Raw genomic sequence first — 19700 nt, 5'->3', positions numbered from 1 at the left:
TGCATTTAAATTTGACAGTCGTATTTTAACTTGGTGTCGTACTCCTCAGGGGTATACAGAATCGGCATCAATCTTTATTCAGACTTTAAAAAAGAACTTGTAGTTCCCTTAAAATGCCCTGTCATTCAGTCTTGGTGCAGTATATTGATGACCTTTTGGTTGCGTCATATACTCGAGAGGCATGCAGAAGAGATAACATAAAGCTCTTGAATATTTTATGAGAAAACAGACATAAAGCTTCCCCAGCAAAGTTACACTACTGTAAATAGGAAGTTTGATGCTTAGGTCACCACATAGAGAATGGTGCATTTTTCCTTTATGTCCAAGCCTTTACAAATATTGACACAAAAGGATGTGTCTGATCCAGTACCGTTTGATGATGAATGCATGAAAGCCTTAACTGACCCAAGAGGAAGCTTGTGCCAAGCCCCAGCTCGGGGAATGCCCAATTACAACAAATGTTGTTCTTTGTTTTGCTGTAAGAGGGATGGATGTGCTCTCTCTGTTTTAACACAGCTACATGGAAGTGCCAACAAGCCAGTGGCTTATTTTCCAGCCACACTTGATCCTGCGTTGCCCGGCTGTTTAGGAGCCATGGCCGCATTGAGCATCAGCATAGAGCAGTATGAAGGCATTGTTATGGGCCGTCCACTGAATGTTTTTATTCCCCATTCAGTGAAGATTTCGCTTACACCTACAAAGACACAGTATCTCACAACTGCTCATCTGACCGGCTACGAGCAAGTGATCCTTGGTTCTCCAAATGTGAACTTAAAACAATGTAATGTTTTGAATGTTACAACTCTTTTGCCAGATTCTTTTGAAAATGCAAGCAGCCATGAGGATGAGGTTGAGCATGACTGTCTTGATGTGAATGAACTGAGCACTAAACCAAGAGCTGAAATTCAAGATGTCCCCTTGGACAAAATTCACTAAGTCTTTTTTGTTGATGGCTCCTGTTTAAGAGATTCTGATGGGGCCCAGAGAGATGGGTATGGAGTGTGCACAGTCTCAGGTGTGAAAGAAGCCAAATTGATTGCTCTTACCAGTGCATGCTGTATTTCCGACCAGGTCAAAGTGACCATATCCACTGATAGTCAATATGGGTTTAGTCTTGTTCACAACTTTGGGCAGTTGTGGTCCCAGAGATGCTTTATGACCTCTTCTGGATCACCTATCCAAAATGGTGACAAAGTTTATCAATTGTTGAAAGCATTACAGTTACCTGTGAAAATTGCAGTTGTAAAATGTGCAGCTCACTAGAAGTCAAATGATCACATTTCCTTGGCAAATACCTATGCTGATGAAGTTGCAGGATGTTGTGTCTTGCTTTGCCCTTTCCTTAATGAAGAACTGAGCTATGGAAGTTGCAATGAGACAAGTAAAAATTGTTTATGACAGATATTGATACGTGGGAAGAAGTCAAAAGATTGCAGGATGAAGTGACAGCAGAAGAGAGGCATGGTTGGATCAGAGCAGGATGTATCAAGAGAAATTAGGATGATGTTTGGATTTCAAGTGATGGCAAACCAGTGTGGCCAAATAGCTTATTGCTCCTTTTGGCAAGATATTAGGATGGACAGGCTCACATTGGTAAAGATGCAATGATTAAAACGTTCAGACAAACATGGCACAACCTTACATACAGAATGGTTGCAAAATCAGTGTGTCACAGATGTGTAACGTGTCAACAGATGAATGTAGGGAAATGCACAGTTATTACACTGAGCAATTTCATTGAATTGCCAGTGTGCAATAAGCTGAGATATGTGCTGGTGGTGGTGGTGTGTGTTTTCTTCCATTGGTTCGAGGCTTACCCAACTAGAAGAAACAATAGCCTCACAGTTGCAAAACTTCTATTGAAGGAGTTGATACCTCGATTCAATTTTCCGACTTCTCTGGAATCAGACTGAGGAACTAATTTCAATAATGAATCCCTAAATTATTGTGTGCTGCATTACAAGTTTAGCAAAGATTGCATTGCAGTTACAGACTAGAAGCCTCATGTCTGGTAGAGCAGATAAATGGAACCCTGAAGTCTTGACTGGCGAAAGTGTTTGCATATATTACAATGAAATGGCCAGATGTATTGCCTCTTGTTAATAAGAATGTATGAATGTTAAGTCAATGCAAGCATGATATCATTAAGTGGAGAGAACTATAACAAAATAATACACTGACCGTATCACATTAAATGAGGCTTTGCCACTTCAGAAAATTCAACTAAATACATGTCTCCGCTGTGTACTTTAATACTATGCAAATGGATGCAATTCTATATTCTCAGAAGTCTGAATGTTGTTTGTCTTAAATATGTGCTTACATGCTATGTAACTTGCTTTGGGATCCAAAACCTTAATGACAAAAAAGTTAACAAAAAGATTGTTTAAAAAATGAGAAACCTTAATAAATATATTTGAATGAGCAGAAACAATATCCCAGTGTGAATCTTTTGTCCCATATAAACATGCATAGTGGTTCCACTTTCTGTGCTTCTGTTGCCACACAGCGCCTAAGTGGTCTCTGGTGTAAACCGGGACTACCCTATCAGTGAGGGAGTCTTTGTTGACACCTTGTATATGTTTCCAGGAACCCATATCAATAATGCAAGGGTGGGGTGTTTCCCAGCAGGTCAAAACCACAAGCAGGCTGAAGTCCCTTGTTTTGGTAAGGTGAGCACGTGGAAACGTTTGGGATGAATACACATTGCAATCTGCCAGGAGCAGTTTGCTAGGTTGGACTGTCAGGCCACTTCCGAAGAGGCAGTCTTCTTCCTCCATTTGAAAGTGAATGGAGATACTTGCTATTGCAAGATCAAAAAATACACAACCATAGAAAAGAAGGGAGAGGTGGAGGTGGAGGTTTACACCCGTAGGTTTGTGAACTTCATTTTGTGAGTCGTGCCTGGAAAGGATGAGATGTCAAATATAGTAAACTTACCATTAAGTGTAAGAGTAAATTGACATGTGTAGGTTTACCTTTGTAAAATGTCCCCTTTGTCTAAGCACATGTCTAGGAGAAAGCACACATACTATTAAAACTATATGGTTAATATTTGTTAACTTTGCAATTTTGTCTTACAACCATACTGACGCCACATTTAGGCAGTGGCATAATATATTTTGTTGTTTTTCTTTCTCCTGCATATTTTGGAAATACAAATAAAAAAGCACCATCACACCTTGTGGGCCAAGGTCAAACGTATTGGCTTTGCCAATGGTTGCTTACATTGTATGCACATAAAGTAAGTGTTAAACTGGACTGAAGGAGATGTATCTACTGAGAGTTCCAGTCCTGCCATCCATTTTCTGATGGCTATTGCAAAAATAGTGTGGCCTACAGAGAAGCAAGGGGCAAAAAGAAGAGCGTGACACAGGAACTACTCATCTGCATGATCTGGCTCAGCCTTCAGGTCTTCTTGCACCTGGTCAAACTACAAGGTGGACGATGCTGTGGGGAGCCCCTGCACTGACCAGGAACTTGAGTAGAACCCCAGGATGCCAACGACTGGAAAACCATTAGCTGGAATGTAAACCAGTCAGCACAGACAAACACCTACACAGAGAAGTAGGGTTAAATCTCTAACAGGAGAACCTCAGGAAATTAAAAGGAGCGAAAGTAATAAAGCGGTGGAATGACCAGCCAACCGATAAGCTAGTCAACAAGCAGAGAAGACATACAACTATGTATGTGGACAGGCACTTCACTATATGTCTGCAAGATGAAGCACTCGTGCTACTATAGCCAACTTGGAAGTGATGACACAACTCAGAAGTGAGTGAATCACCACCAATTAGTGAACTGATGGCCTGATGTAGATTTGCTGTCTCGGCGATGAGAGAGATCCCATTCGCCGAAATAAAAATCCCTTTATTTCCTATGGGATTTATATTTCAGTGAATGGGGTATCTGTCACTGTTGTGACGGAATAAGCTGTCCGCTGAAATCTAAGTCAGGCCCTATGTTTCCTATATATCCCCATCTTGTTTCCTTGCACAAAGTGAAACCCAGGCTGCTTGTGTGTGCCTCCAGAGTCATGACAGCAAGACTTCTGCATTTATAGTGATTACTCCATTAGGGTTTTTTTTTGTGGGCCATAAACAGATGGAAAACAAAGACCGGTCAAACAGCTGTTCTTTGGGGTTTCCATCACAGGATCATGCTTTTCATATTGTCCTGCCAAAATGACATATCCAGAATATTGTATGCAGAATATTGACTTTGACTATATAGTGCAGGTAAGCATACATAGGTAAGCATAGATTTACTACTCTTGACTCCATATCTTCAAGTATGGTAAACCTATACTTCTGTATGTACATGCTTACATTCAAAATATAGCAGTGGACCATACGCTGGTTTTGATATTTGGAGCCAAAAAATTCACTTTCGACATTCCATATTAAATTTCGTAAAAGTGTGTGTCACCGTCTTGATGACTGAAAACTACGCAGCTCCCACGGCCACCTGAAGGGCTCTGGTTCTTAATGAAAAAACAACATTTCGATGTAGTATGTATCTGATGGATCACTGACAGAACATCAAGGACCAAAATATTATGTGGACAGGATATAGGCCCTCATTTCGACCTCAGCGGTGAACCGCCGTGCTGAAGACCGCCAGTGCAGGTGGTTTTCTGCACGACGTATTATGACTGCTGGCAGCCCTCCATCCTTTTTCGGACGGAGAGCCGCCAGCAGACATACTGGCGGTCGCGGGGAATTGGAGGTTGCTCCACTACCCCGTCATCTGAACACGGCCCACCGAATCACGTCCCATGATTTGGTGTGGCGGTGTTCTGGTGACGGGGAGCTGGTGGAGGAGCTGCCCCCATGGATCCCATCCCCTCCTGGAGGATCAAAGGACAAGGTAAGTTGATTGTCCGTTAGGGGAGGGGGGTGGGAGGGTGTTGTGTGCGTTCATTGGGGTGTGCGTGTGAGCATGTAGAGGGGGTGTGTGAGTGCGTGTATGCATGCGGGGGTGTGTTGTGTGTATGGGAAATGTGTGCGGGTTGGTCTGTGTGCATGTCTGTTTGTATATGTGCGGGTATGTGTTGTTGCAGTGTATGTGTGCGTGTAGGGGTGTGTGTCTGTGCATGTTGGGGGTGGGGGTGGGAAGGGTGTGTGTGTGTCTGTGCATGTTGGGGGTAGGGGTGGGGAGGGGGGTCCTGCCATCTTTGGGGGGTAGCAGTGGGGGTGGGGGGTATGGGGGAGTACTCGGGTGGGGGCGACCCCTATTAGTGCCACGGAAGGAATTCCCTGGCACTGATAGTGCCTACCGCCATGGATTTAGTGGCGGTTCCAAACAAACCCGAAATCCATGGCGGTATGCAGGGTCGTGATACTGCCAGCGGTCTGGTGATGGCTGCCAGGCTGGAGACCGAAGGCTCCAGCACAGCCGGTCGTCACCGCCCTAGCGGTAGGAGTGGAGAAGTGGCGGATGACCACCATTTCTTTTTACGCCGGCCTGTTGGCGGTATTACCGCCACTTCTCCCCCGTCCGGCAGGTTTGAAATGAGGGCCATAGTTTTGAAAATATCTAGGATCAAAATATTGAGAAAATAAGTTCAAATAGGTGAGTATGGATTTACTAGTCTTAACTTCACATTACATACTGTACATATATATGTATAATATTCTTAAGGTACAATTATGTGGAGTTAGGTATAGTAAAACTTTGCTTTCCTATAGAAACGACCTTCATGATATTATGTCCTCAATATTCTTGACACGATTTTTAGTCCACACAATATTTTGGACTCAATATTTTGTCCAAACACTGTGTTTGATGATTCACTACAAAAGGGTCATTCCAGGTGTTTCAGGAAACAAGTTAATGTGGATTTGAATACCATTCCAACTAAGGTACAAATAGACATGATTTCTGAATGTATATTACCCTTGTCATCTACAATGACTCTAAATCCTTCTCCCCAACCTGAGGCTAGATTGTTGATAAAAATGTTTCTTACCTTTCAGTGCCCACAGATTCATGAAGTATAGCAACAATTGATTCTGGCTTCTACACAATGCAATGCTCATGCTTCTACACAATGCAATGCTGATAGCCCTAAGGTCTTACTTTAAAGCCTGAACCTGCCAGTGGTGGCAAATGTTAGCAGCATACCTTAATAGCTTAATAGCTGTTTCACATTAGGGAGAATTCCTGCTCCCTACTGTGGGAGCACAGCAAGAAATGGTCAGTTTTAATTCCATCTTACAATCATTTATTTTAGTTTATTCATAATGTAGACACACTTTCAGCTTTCTACAGCAGACGTGAGAGGACTATAACTTAATTCCAAATTTTCGAGTCATATTTTGAGCTCCTGCTTTAGTGATGGTCAAACATTTATCTTATGCAATATCATCAAGCAATGTACAATATATTGTGGCAAACGTTGTTTACCTTTTCACTGATTACGCATTAGCCTTTTACTCTGTGATTAGAAACCACTACAGGTTAAGAAATGCTTGTAGGGTAAAGGAAATGTTGCTTATAGTTTAGGGCTGGAATGTTCCTTTTGAGGAGTGCACAGGACAAGTTTGCATGTTGTTGATCGCTGTGTGAAATAGCACAGAGACAGTAAAACAATGGAATGGAATGAGCATTGAATGTTAACTAGTGGTGCATATTGATAAACTTGATACCTTCCATCATCTTTCCACAAAGTAAACTATCATAATCCAAGGATATTTCCTGCCCACCTGAATTTCATCTGTACAATATATCCTTGTTACAAACAGATAATGATTTGTTGACTCAAAAGTGGGTGTGAACAGCTTCAAGTTCATTTGTACCCTGTAACTCTGATATTCCATGCAGGGCCTCCTTTCAATGGAATTTGCGTCTGTGGATGTGTAAGTGAAGTAACCCGACAACATTAGAGTGACTCCAATGTCTGTAGATATATAATTGTATGATGTATGGAAGTACGTATCCACTGATGGGTCACCAACACCCATGTGCCTGATCTCCAATTTCAGCAGATCCCAGTAGATCATGATGGCAATTCCTTGTGACGTTTATAAGCATAGAAGCAGTCATTATCATATTATCAAACATGCCTTCTTCACAGAGGTTTAAAAGGTCCACAGTCCCCACCCTCATATTGTTGAATACTAGACAAGGATGTTGTGCAGAACTCTACTCCCTGAGAAATTCACATGTATACAAATCTTAAAGTCAACTTTTTGTTGAAATAACATTTTCACACCATCATTTTCCTGAAAACCCCAGAGGTACACAACACTCTGAGGCAATGTGTTGAATACATGACAATTTTAAGGTTCAGAATCGATTTCCTATAGTGTTTATTGGTATAAACATCTCAAACTAAACAGGTTGCAGGTTGGGCAGGTCTACAGGATTAAAGTCAACATCCTTAAAGGTCACAAATGTCACTGAATCTAAATATCAACTTCTTCTACGAAAAACACTTCAAGTATAAAGGTTGGAGTCACTAAGTGACACAGGTTGACCTACATTTGGTGCATAAAGTGGGTGGCAGCAATATTAAACCTAATATCACAAGTATCTGACAAGTCAGTAAATCAATAAACTCTACTTCTTGCAGGAAGGTCCTCACTACAGGATTACCATCCTTAGAAATGTCAACTTTCACTAAGCAGTGGATGGGCTAGTCCCAAAGAATGGCAGATGCTCTACCAGCAGTCAATCAGCAGTTTATACCCCTTTAAATGCGCCAGCAAAAGTTTTGATTTATGTTGCTCTCTAGCTCTGGCAAGCACTACATTGCCCCTAAAGTTTTATTTTACTTATTAGCAGAAGAAGCAGCAGCATCAAACTCAAGACTTAGGCCCTCATTAACAGTTTTTTGTTCTATGAATGGGGACTAACCAGATGAACTGGGAATATAGGTCTTTTTCCAGTGTTTTTCCCAATTCCATGGACGAATCTGCCAACATTTCCCACCTGCTCAGAGCAGGTGTAAAATGACAGCAGAGAGCTGGAAGCCATTGGGGCTGGGGGGTTGCAAGCCATGGCATGGTAGCATCAGCCCATGGGGAGCACTGTATACTGTCCCTGTAGGGATGCAGATGTCTGGTACAGGATTACAGTCAGTATCCTCAAATGCTGGGTGGGGTTGTATGTCACCAGCCCCTCCACTTGCTTCTACTGGAATTGTACTGGGTGTGGGCCCAGGATTACTGGATCTAATATTTTCAGATCTATGAATCTCAGCTCACCAGGCTGCATGGAATGGCCCCTGGTGACATTTCCTTCACCTAGAGTTAATGCTCTAAGTGGAGCTCCACCACTCATAATGAGCTCCTGGGTATGTTTATAGTTCTCAAACTTAAGTTATTATCCCAATGACTAGTGTAGAGTACTAGGCCAACCTTTTAAAGATATTATAGTGTACATTACTGACACATTCCCTGTTGCTAGAGGGAAACTGGGCATGGATGTGTGGTTGGATTCTAAAACTATCTTCTAGGCATAACTGGTGAACTAGTAGGTCTGTTAATTCCCTAAGATCCCATTAGTGCCCCTCACCAACCTGAAATCACAACAGCAACTACTTGTTTTAAAGACATGAGCTCATTATTATAGCATCTTCTGTCAGACCTCTACCACCTCCTAGAGTGATCCATGGGAGCTTATAGAGACTACCCTTCGAGTGTCATATGCACTGAGGGACAACATTGGTAAGCAACAGCCATCACTGGTACTGCCTTGTTACCACTGGATGCATTTTATAAATTAGCAGAATTCAGAGTCTGGCCCAACTACCATGGAAACTGCTCTGCTCCAACAAAGCCTACAGGAAACTTCATAAAAGGGTAAATGCTGCAGTGGAACTCAATGCAGGAAGAGGAAATTGTACACAGAAAAAAAATTGGCTTCACTTATAAATGGAAAGCAGCTAGAAACAGGAGTGCCCAGACAGGGTTGAAAATCTTGGAGGCAGAGTTGTTCTCCCTAATGTCTGCTGTGTGTATTGTTGTTCCATGGGCAGGTTTATGGTCAAGGGAGTTGATGTTGGAAGTTACTGTTCCAGCCTTCACACTTGTCACACTGATGGACAAGTTTTTGCTATAGGTGGCATTTTCCATGGCCATGACCTGTGTGGCATTTTCGATGGTTGAATGTTGACCTGGTGTAGTTTCCTGGACAGAACCAGGGTACATCTCCAGCATGGGGAAGGATTCTTGTTGAGTTATGTTGGACAGGTCCTTGTTGCACAAAGGCCCGGAGCAGCATGCACCTTTAACAGTGAATGTCGCCCCACCCAATTTCAAGGTCTCCTTGGCACAGATGGATCGTTTAGAGCAGCTTTTGATGGGTAAGGACACTGTAGAGTTACCTAAAGACAAAATTACAACAATGCATATTAAATTCAAGAATGACCATTCTGTAGCAACAATATATTCACTCACACTCCATACCAACTATACAAATTGGTCAGCTGAAATCATCACGATCACTCTTACCCCTCAATAACATTTTAATTTGTTCCTGATACAATGACGTGATTGAGTTGGATACATGTGATCTACAGGCATGCATGGATAGCATACAGCACTGACTCACCCACAGTGACCGTGGTGTTGCCATCGAAGCATGATGTGTGGCCATTGAAGCAGGAGACCTCATCGGCGTTCGAAGGGAGACACTTATCTTGCTCTGTCTTCCCCATGCAGCTGTAGCACCTCAGCTCATTCGGCACTGTGGTGGAGGTGTCTGGAAAGAAACCAAGATGGCGTTGGGAAAGATTTTTATGTCTAATAGTATTATCACAACAGTACATAATGTATGCAAAGCTTAATGCATTTATTTTAACATTGGCTTGGGTGAGGATAGATTTCAAAATGGTTGGTGCCTCTTGCAGCCATCTTTACAGCATTTGGTCCTCTTTTTGTTTTTGTCTCACTCTGCACACAGACAAATCATATACCAGCAACATTGTCAACACTACTTTTGAGATCTAATGTCACTTTCACAGGCACAGAATGATATTTGTTTCTTTCTTTAGAGTTCTGTAGTAAAATGTTCTATAGACGGTGTATGGTCCAAAGGCCTCACCTATTGGGACCCCAATAGGTCCCATTAGGAGAGGCTGTCTTATGAGAGTTTATCCTTGTATAAAAAGTGGCAACATTTGTATGAACTCTTCTGGTGCCTAGAGGGAACCTGGCAACATCTCTATGCCAATCTGCGGTATAGTGCAGAACAATGTGATTTTAGAACTTTTATCATTTTTTCTTTAACCTGATTTTTTCATATTTCACATAATAAAAGAAGCCTATTATTGATGTTTATGGGCTCCCTTTCCTTAATCTTTAGGAGGCAATATTACATTGGTCTGACCTCTGACTTTTAACTTTGATTTATTCCTTAGAGCTGAACTTTATGTGGTTCTGTTTGTGTTGTCCTGCATTTTATTCTGAGCATCATACTATTTCTCAATATAATTGCCCAATTGATGGATTCCAACCATTTTGCTTTGCTTTCTGTGTCTATCTGAATCCTTTATTAAACAGTCATCATTTCATTTTAAATTCTTGCCTCATTTCGATGAAAAGCCTAATGTGCTTTACTATTTACATTGTAATTTGGAGTGAATGAAGTTGAACAGGTCCAGTTGATCAGCAACAAATTCCTTAGGGGATTAGCACTGCTCCTGATCCAGCAGGAGCAATTTAAGTTTGCATTAGTAGTATGAAGCTCCATCAGATCCATCAGTCTGCACATATAGCTGTTTTATTCTCTGGTCTACCGCAGACCACAGGGATATGCAAGATTAATGCAATGTGGTCCAAGTGCAACTTTGTACCAATTAGTCCTGACCAGTTGTGTTCCAATGATGTTAGTTTCAGTACAAGTGAACAAACCAGTGCAGTGTTACCAGGCACAGGACTGCTAACAGACATTGTGGTGAGTGGGTCGAAGTAGCAGAGGAGTTAAATGGTCTCAGATGGGCAGATTATAGACATTGCATACAGTGTGAAATGTAATATAAGGGAGTCAGGCCTACAGTGCAACGAGGATACCAGTTGAAGAAGGGAACAGATGATCCCTGCTTGGACAGAGCAGTCTGCAGCAAAGAAACTGAGACTTAGGGAGGGGCTCCCTGCTATTTACCTAACAGCCGACAACACTCGGTGAGTGACAACCAGTGGTCTAAAACAGACAACACCTCCTTCACACTAAATGCTGAATACGCAAGATGAGGTACATCCACTTCTTCCCTTAATAGTAAGTGTTGGTGACTTTGGGGTGTTAAGTTATGACACTGAATGGACTTTCTTAATTTATTCCCTTACATATATTTGATAGATGGCACATTTTTGCCTTGATGAGACCCTTAGAAGCTATATATTGGGTTGAAAAGTTTACAAAAACTCCGGGGTTGTTCGCTAAAGATACCTAGGGCCTCATTTACAAGAAACCAACGCATCATTATCATTGAGTCAGATTTCTTGCGCCTGCCGCCAATCCCTTAACAATGCCATGGATGCGCTGTATTTACAATACAGAGCTCCATAGCATTCGTTTTCACAGATGTGTCAGACATTTTGACACATCTTTTGGCGCTAAAGTGACTCATTGCTGGAGTTGTGTTGTTAAACCGAAGCAACTCCAGCAATGTGAGGAGAGTCCAATTGGAAAAAGTCCTGCTCCAATTTTATGCCTGGTGTGAGCAGGCAGTAAGGTTTTGCCACAGTGAAGTTGTAGAGTGATGCAGTGAAAAGTTGTAAATTTCACTACGTCGGTTCTATGTGGCTTTTTCCGTGGTAACGCCTACCGTGCATACATTATACCTGGTGCAAGTATAATGTGGCCCAGGACTTAACAAACTGACGCCCTGGGCCCAATGCGTCCGTTTGTAAATATAGATCAGTAATGTGAAGTACTTGTGCCGCCGCTGCATCAGAAAAAAATTACGCAGCAGCAGCGCAACGGGCTTATAAATGAGGCCCTTAGATCTACAAGGAACAATCACAATTGGACTTGAAATCTGTGAAAATAAGGGGACCATGAATGTACATATATTGTGCATCACTTTGTACAATCTACAACACAACCACCTTTGAGCAGAGCACCTTATTGTCATCACTTTCACTATTTGTTGCATATATCAAGGAGAATATAATTTGGTTACATTCTGAAAGGCCTCTTTGATTCATATGTATGTTTTGAATTTGAGTATAAGCAGGTCTGCACGCAGACCTGATAATGAATGAGGACCACAGAACCATTGTTCTATATTTCTTATGTTGCAACCTGGTTCCTATTCCAGGCATAAAAGGTTTTGGTACTATTAGTGTACTCTACATCTCTGGTGCACAGCCTGAATGCTCATCTGCCCCCTGAAGAATAACTTCATTTCACTCCCCTGGTGATTTCTACTTGACAGAAAGAAGAGGCGGTAGTTATCTCTTGTGTGAAGCCTGTTTGTTCTCCAATCTGTATCCTCTTTCTGTCTGCTTTATATAAAGTTGAGTAAAAAGAGTATTAGGGAGGGTTCAAAGCTTCTGATTCTCTACTGGTGTAGTTCTAGCTTTTGGAAAAATTTGCAGTTTATGCATGTACTGATGGATTGTGTGGCAAAGATGGTAAATCCATAATTGTACATAAGATGCCACAGCCGCAAAAATCACATACATCCAGTGGCTCTGATGATACCTATTAATTTTCATTTAGACCAAGCTACAAACCCACAACCTACAACCAAGCACAACAACCAAGAAGATGGTGCATATCTGAAAAAAATGTTTTCCCTCATAAACCTCTTTGCTTTACTTCCTGCTTAGACTCAACCACATGTTTACTATTAACTGATTGGAGCACATTTCTGCCTCTCACACGTGAAAGCCAATATTTCCCACAAAGGCCACACAACATGAACGATGCAAAACAGAGGACCTGACAGAGATCTTGGCGGACGAGTTACTCCGCACAACAGTGACGGATATCCCATCTACCAAAATATAGATGTCATAAGATATAATGGGATTTATATTTTGGCGGATGGGATATCTGTTATCGCTGGGGCGGAGTAACTCCTCTGCCAAGATCTCAATCAGGCCCAGAGCTACTTTCTAGCTGGTGCTGCTTAAAAAGACGCCACTCAAATCTTCTTTTTCTTGATTTTATTCCAGACAAGCAAAGTACTACCAACCCTGGCAGATACCAACGACCACTCCAGGGCAACAGCCCCTCAACATTCCCATTCCATCCCACTACGTTGCCAAGCAACATTACATCCACAACATTCCAACCTAAACCCAACATATCTCCTTCCCAAACTAACAAAAAAGTTTCTAGCATGAACATTACAAAATAACAAACAACAACTTAATAAATTACCTATATATAAACTACAACATTTACATTTACCATGTAAAGATTAAAATACTTTCATATACTATTTAGTAAATACCTAAATCCAGATTACACATTGTCGTTTAACTACATAATCTTTAAAATACTCTGGACTCTTCACGACTCTCTTTTCTCTTCCCCTCAATCCCACATGGCTCTCTTCCCGACCACCATCCACTATTTCATTATTCCATTTCCTCAACTCTAACTCATTGCACCTTACCACACTTTCCAGATTCCACCTCCTTCCATCCTCCAGTTCCACACTATGGGGGTGATTCCAAACTTGCCGCCCGCCAAGCGGGAACCGCCAGAAGACCGTACCGCGGTCAAAAGACCGGTCATTCTGAGTTTCCCGCTGGGCTGGCGGGCGACCGCTAGAAGGCCGCCCGCCCGCCCAGCGGGAAACCCCCTTCCACGAGGATGCCGGCTCCGAATGGAGCCGGCGGAGTGGAAAGGGTGCGACGGGTGCAGTTGCACCCATCGCGATTTTAAGTGTCTGCTATGCAGACACTGAAAATCTTTGTGGGGCCCTGTTAGGGGGCCCCTGCAGTGCCCATGCCATTGGCATGGGCAATGCAGGGGCCCCCAGGGGCCCCACGACACCCGTTACCGCCAGGAATAGGATGGCGGTAAGGGGGTCGGAATCCCCACGGCGGCGCTGCAAGCAGCGCTGCCGTGGAGGATTCCCTGGGGCAGCGGGAAACCGGCGGGACACCGCCGGTTTCCCGTTTCTGACCGCGGCTGTACCGCCGCGGTCAGAATGCCCATGGAAGCACCGCCAGCCTGTTGGCGGTGCTTCCGTCATTTTAGCCGTCAGGGTTAGAATGACCCCCTATATCTCCTCACCTTCACAATACGTTTAGGGATAGACCATTTGGAACCGCCTTTCTTAGTTTTGTCCCACACCTTAGTTCGCACCTAATCACCAACTGCCAACTCTCGTTCCATCACACTTCCCATAGCCTTACCTTCGTACTTTCCCTGCATATCCGTCACACGACCTATTAAGCCTCCCTCATCCACTCTTTTCCTACCTGCCTTGCCCATCCACCCTGGAACTGCTCTGGTACAAGGTTTTCTACCTTTCAACAACATGAAAGGGGTCTCCATCGTAAGGGAATGTGGGGTGGTGCGGTAGCTCCACAACATATCTTTGATCTCCTTCCTCCAATTCAACCCACTTTGCAATGCCAACTGAATGTTTTCTCCTAACACTCTGTTAAATCTCTCTACCAATCCATTCTCCCTGGGATGTGCTATAGCCGTCTTGATATGTTTAACCCCACAACACTCTAAATAATTTTCAAACTCGCAAGACGTGAATTGTGGACCATTGTCAGTTACCAGAACCTCAGGATAATCTTCTTGCTTCCATATTTCTTCACACAACTCAATGATCACACTTGATCTGACGTCACAGACTAAACTGACCTCCGGCCATTTCGAGTGATAATCCATCATCACAATGGCAAACGTTTTTCCCTCACCCTCCAAATTAAATGGACCACACACATCCATACCTACCCTTTCCCATGGTTTATGTGGAAAAGGAATGGGAACCACAGATGTACTCTTGCCAATATGCGTTTTATCACTGCACGCACAACACAAACAGTTTCTGACAAACTTCTCAACATCCCGATCCATACCCGGCCACCAAAAATCCTCCCTCGCCTTCCTTTTCATACCCGACATACCCCCATGGCCCTCATGCAGCATTCCCAAAATATTTTTTCTCAGCTTGTGCGGCACAAGCACTTTGTTGCCCCTTCTTAACACTCCTCCCTGCTCAGATAACTCCGACCACACACATTTAAAATTTGATAACATCTCCACCACATCCTCTCCCAATTCCCACCAATGTTTATTCAAATTGGTTAATATCGTTTGCATCACTACATCCTCCAACATTGCTGTCTTCCATACCTCCTCCTGTATAGCCTTTGTCTCTATTGCGTGAATATCTGCCACAACCCAATCTCCATCCTCTTCATATTTTACACCCTCTATTGGTAGTCTCGACAAACAATCAGCGTTCACGTTTGCCACACCCGGAACATATTCAATAGCAAAATTCTATTCCTGAAGTCTATATAACCACTTTGCTATCCGAGGTGACGCACGGCTGGCACCCTTGGTTGTAAAAATATCCACCAATGGTTTGTGGTCCGTCCGCAAGTCAAATTTTCTCCCCCATACATAATTCCTGAAATGTTGCACCCCCCACCAACAAGCAAGAGCTTCTTTCTCAATAGCCGAGTAGGTCGTTTCCGCCCCCCTAAGTGTTCTTGAGGCAAAGGCAATTACATTTTCCTTGCCCTTCCTCACTTGCACCAAAACCGCCCCCAAGCCATACATGCTAGCATCAGTATAAATAACGGTATGATCACTTGTTACAAAAGGCTTTAGTTCCACAGCATTTATAATGTTCTTCTTGAGTTCAATAAATGCTTGTTGGCACGCCTCCGACCACTCAAACATCTGGTTTTTCTTCATCAATGCGCGTAGAGGATGAGCTGTGTCGCATAGTACTCCGCTAAACCCAAGAATGATCTTAGATGATCCTTATCCCGTGGATTCGGCGCTTTCTCAATCGCTTCCATCAATCCTACCCTGGGTTTTATTCCATCCCCAGACACCGTATGACCCAAATATTCCACACTCTGGCATTCAAATTTGCACTTTTTCATCTCAACACTCAAACCTGCCCTTTCCAAAATCGAACACACCCTATTCAGCACCTTATCATGTTCCACACTATTTTCTGCCCACACTAACACGTCATCCTGGAAAAACGTTACATTCTTAACCTTGCCCAACAAGCACTGCATCACTCTTTGGAAAACTGCAGAAGCAGATCCCAGGCCAAATGGCATTCGCACAAATCTATACGCACCCTCAGGCGTGATAAAATAGGTGAGATGTTTAGAGTCTGGGTGTAATAAAATCTGCTGATACGCATTAGATAAATCAAGGGTGGAAAACACCTTCCCCCCATGAATACTGGCCAGCAACTCATTTATATTTGGTATGGGATGTCTGTCTAGCCATATATTCTCGTTTAAATCTCTCAGGTCTATGCACATTCTAATTTTGCAATTAGATTTCCGAGCTAACACCACTGGGCTCAACCACTCCGAAGACTCTACTTCTTCTATTATGCCCAATTGCAACAACCTTGCTAATTCAACTTTTAATACATCCCTTAATGCTAATGGTACAGCCCTCACTTTGTGCACTTTGGGTATCGCACCGTCCCTTAAAACAATCCTATGTTGAAATTGCTTAAGGCAACCCAACTTTTCCCCAAACAACAACGGAAACTTGGATCTCCACTTCTCTATCATAGGGTCTTCATGTACCACAGTCAGCACCTGTTCCTCTGAGTTTGGGTTCAACACTATGCCTAATGCTCTTTGCTCACTCCAACCCAACAAGCATCTTCCTTTTTCCACAACATACACACACCCAATGGTCTCGCTCCGTTTGAAAACAATCTTCCCTTGAAAGCATCCGACCACAGGTATTTTGGTACCTCCATAACCCACTAGATCAATCTTAGATTTAAATAACTCCAATTTTCATATCTTGAGCCACGTATCTCTGTCAATAAGTGTATGAGGAGAACACGAATCTGCCCACATATCAATTACTACACCATTCAAGCTTACACTACATTTTGGAGGCCTGTAACACTCATTCCTTATTTGCATCACACTGTCCGCAACTGTTATTTCTTCCGTAGGGGCATCACTTAACATCAATATTTGTATGTGGTCTTCTTCATCATCAGAAGACGTTCTCTCCACCTTTTTACTGTCGCCCTGTAAACAATTTACACTTTTCTTTTTCATTGCCATTCCACCTTTCTTTTGGTTACACACTTTAGCAAAATGACCCATTCTGTTACAATTAAAACATTTAACATAAGTAGCTGGACAATTCCCAGAGAATGCTAGATGTTTCGTACTACTACACCTATAACACTTTTTCTTTTTTTCTTCCAACTTATTATCATTACTGGTGCTTTTAACTCTGTCAACTTCTTGCACAGTCACATTCTCTGCCGTATTTTTACTCAATTCTTTTATATAACGTGACGTGTCTTCGATACCCCGTGCAATAAGTATTGCTTCATCCAAGGATGGATCCTTGGAACTTAAAAGTTTTTCCTGGATTTTCAAATTCCTCGTGCGATTAATTAATTGGTTTCTAATTATTTCCTCATGCAGGTCCCTAAATTTGCAGCTACCAGCCTAAGTTCTTAATGCACTTACAAATTGGTCAATCGATTCACCATGCGCTTGAGCCCTGGAAAAAAACTTGTGGCGTTCCACCACGATACTCACTTTCCTGCTAAAATGACTTTCTAACGCTTGTATAGCTCTCACGTATACATCGTCACCTTCCCCTTCTTCATCGGATCCTTCATCATTCACAACAACAGCATTGTATGGCAAGGTTTTCAATACTTTCCTGCCTTCAATACCTAAATTATGTTTCAATAAGGCTAATTTCCTTTTTGCTGTGAATATAGCTCCTCCTAATGCCTCCAAATATGTTTCAAAGGTCTCTTGCCAATCTTCCCATGGCACAAGGGGGTCACCAGGGAGCGGTAAAAATGCAGGTGGTGGCGCTATGGACTGCATAGTATATGATGTATGAAGGTGTTGCCTTTGATTCTTTTTCTTTCAGCTGCCTAAACAGGACACACGTTTTTTTTATTTTGTTTAAATTACTATTATTATTAGTGTTAATACTCTTTTTCTTCTGTTGTCTGAATGTTCCTTTTCATTTTCAATCCCTTTTTGATCCAGGCAAAAATCCTCCTCTTATCGAAAGACTTCACGACAGCGACCTGAGCATCGATTTCCCCTCTTTTTTTTTTCTCCTTGTTATTGAGCGTGAAACAGCGTGGCACACGACGTGTTGCCTAGGAAACGCCAATGGCAACACACACGCGAAGACTCCAGTGCGCAACCACTCCCACCTTGGCTCGCGCTGGCACGGGCGGTAACAGCCTTCGAAGACAAACAAGTCTCTGCACGCGCTAGCACCGTTGCTGCGGCACCCGAAAATGTAAGCGCGAGCAGATTCACTCCGCGCCAGTACCTAACAACATGCTCCCAAAAATAAACAATCCAGAGTGAGGTGCTCACATAGGTAATTAACTTCGGCAAATGAATGTCAAGCACAGTCTCGATACAGCGCTCAATTAGTTAGGTTGCACTAACGCGATGCCCGATTAGCTGTACCACAATTTTACGGCAAACCTTGACATCAACGTGCACTTCCTCATACTGAATCGCCGACCATCTTCATGAATCTCTTCAGGCCGAATATCACCTGAGGTTATGCAAGTTTATTACAAGCCAGGCACTTTGTCACATGCTGAACTCCTCTGCTGGTAGAATGAAACTCGTAACACACCTGGATGCTCTATTCTTCGTGACGTAGGGATGTCGCTCCACCAGGGTTGGTCACTTGTGGCATCCTATCCTCGTCGCCACTAAAAAGACACCACTCAAATCTTCTTTTTCTTGATTTTATTCCAGACAAGCAAAGTACTACCAACCCTGGCAGATACCAACGACCACTCCAGGGCAACAGGCCCTCAACATTCCCATTTCATCCCACTACGTTGCCAAGCAACATTACATCCACAACATTCCAACCTAAACCCAATACTGCTGATGTTCTTTGGTGCCTTATTAAGTACTATACAAATCTTGCAATACAAGGTAGTACAATCCTGAAGACGTTTTTCTTTCTTTTGTTGTCTAACCTTTCCTAGAGTCTGAAGCCAAGAATCACAGGTTAGATCAGGGTGGGCAGGCCAAATTTGTTTTTGTTCATTCCAGTTCTTGCCATCGTAACTTCAGAGACCAACAGCAACACAAGAAGCGTGGGATGAGTGGGTTTCACTGGAGCAAGAAGAAACCTAAAGTTACAAAGTCACTACATTGGCAGCTTTTTCCTCATCCAACAACTACAATTGATTTCAGGGACGTTGCTAAGGGAGCACTATGTGCACACTAGCATGTTCACCATAAACTGAGACAGCCGACTGCTCAAGGATTACCTAATTGTGCAGCGTGGGCTGGGCTCAAACGTACCCCACCAATCGCATATATCAATATCAATATTGTATCAATAAACAGCACATACTGAGCTTCCATACAGGATGAAAGCAAGAAAGTAGGGGTCTGGACAGCCAAACGTCAATATGCCCAGAGCTATACAAGTTAATAGTCTTCTTCCCATGTAATATTATCTGATGCTAATAGGACCTGCCACCTTATAACCTGGGTCAGTAGGCGAGTCTCACTTAGAAGAGGCACTAT

The 19700-nt window shown here is 42.8% G+C and overlaps 1 protein-coding gene across 1 annotated transcript in view; it reads right to left on the bottom strand.

Annotated features, from left to right (window-relative positions):
* Positions 1-7296: 7296 nt before the first annotated feature.
* LYPD3 (LY6/PLAUR domain containing 3) overlaps positions 7297-19700 on the bottom strand; it is a 72801-nt gene continuing 60397 nt past the window's right edge. Inside the window, exons 4-5 of the mRNA XM_069201310.1 lie at positions 9559-9708; positions 7297-9331 (exon numbers count right to left, since the gene is read on the bottom strand). Of these exons, the coding sequence (XP_069057411.1) occupies positions 8874-9331; positions 9559-9708 (608 nt within the window). The 3' untranslated portion in view covers positions 7297-8873. The remainder of the gene's footprint in view (positions 9332-9558; positions 9709-19700) is intronic.

This window comes from Pleurodeles waltl, chromosome 7 (assembly GCF_031143425.1).
Source record: "Pleurodeles waltl isolate 20211129_DDA chromosome 7, aPleWal1.hap1.20221129, whole genome shotgun sequence".
NCBI classification, from domain to species: Eukaryota; Metazoa; Chordata; class Amphibia; order Caudata; family Salamandridae; genus Pleurodeles; species Pleurodeles waltl.
Note: the sequence above shows the minus strand (reverse complement) of the source record. Positions and strands in the feature narration are given on the sequence as shown.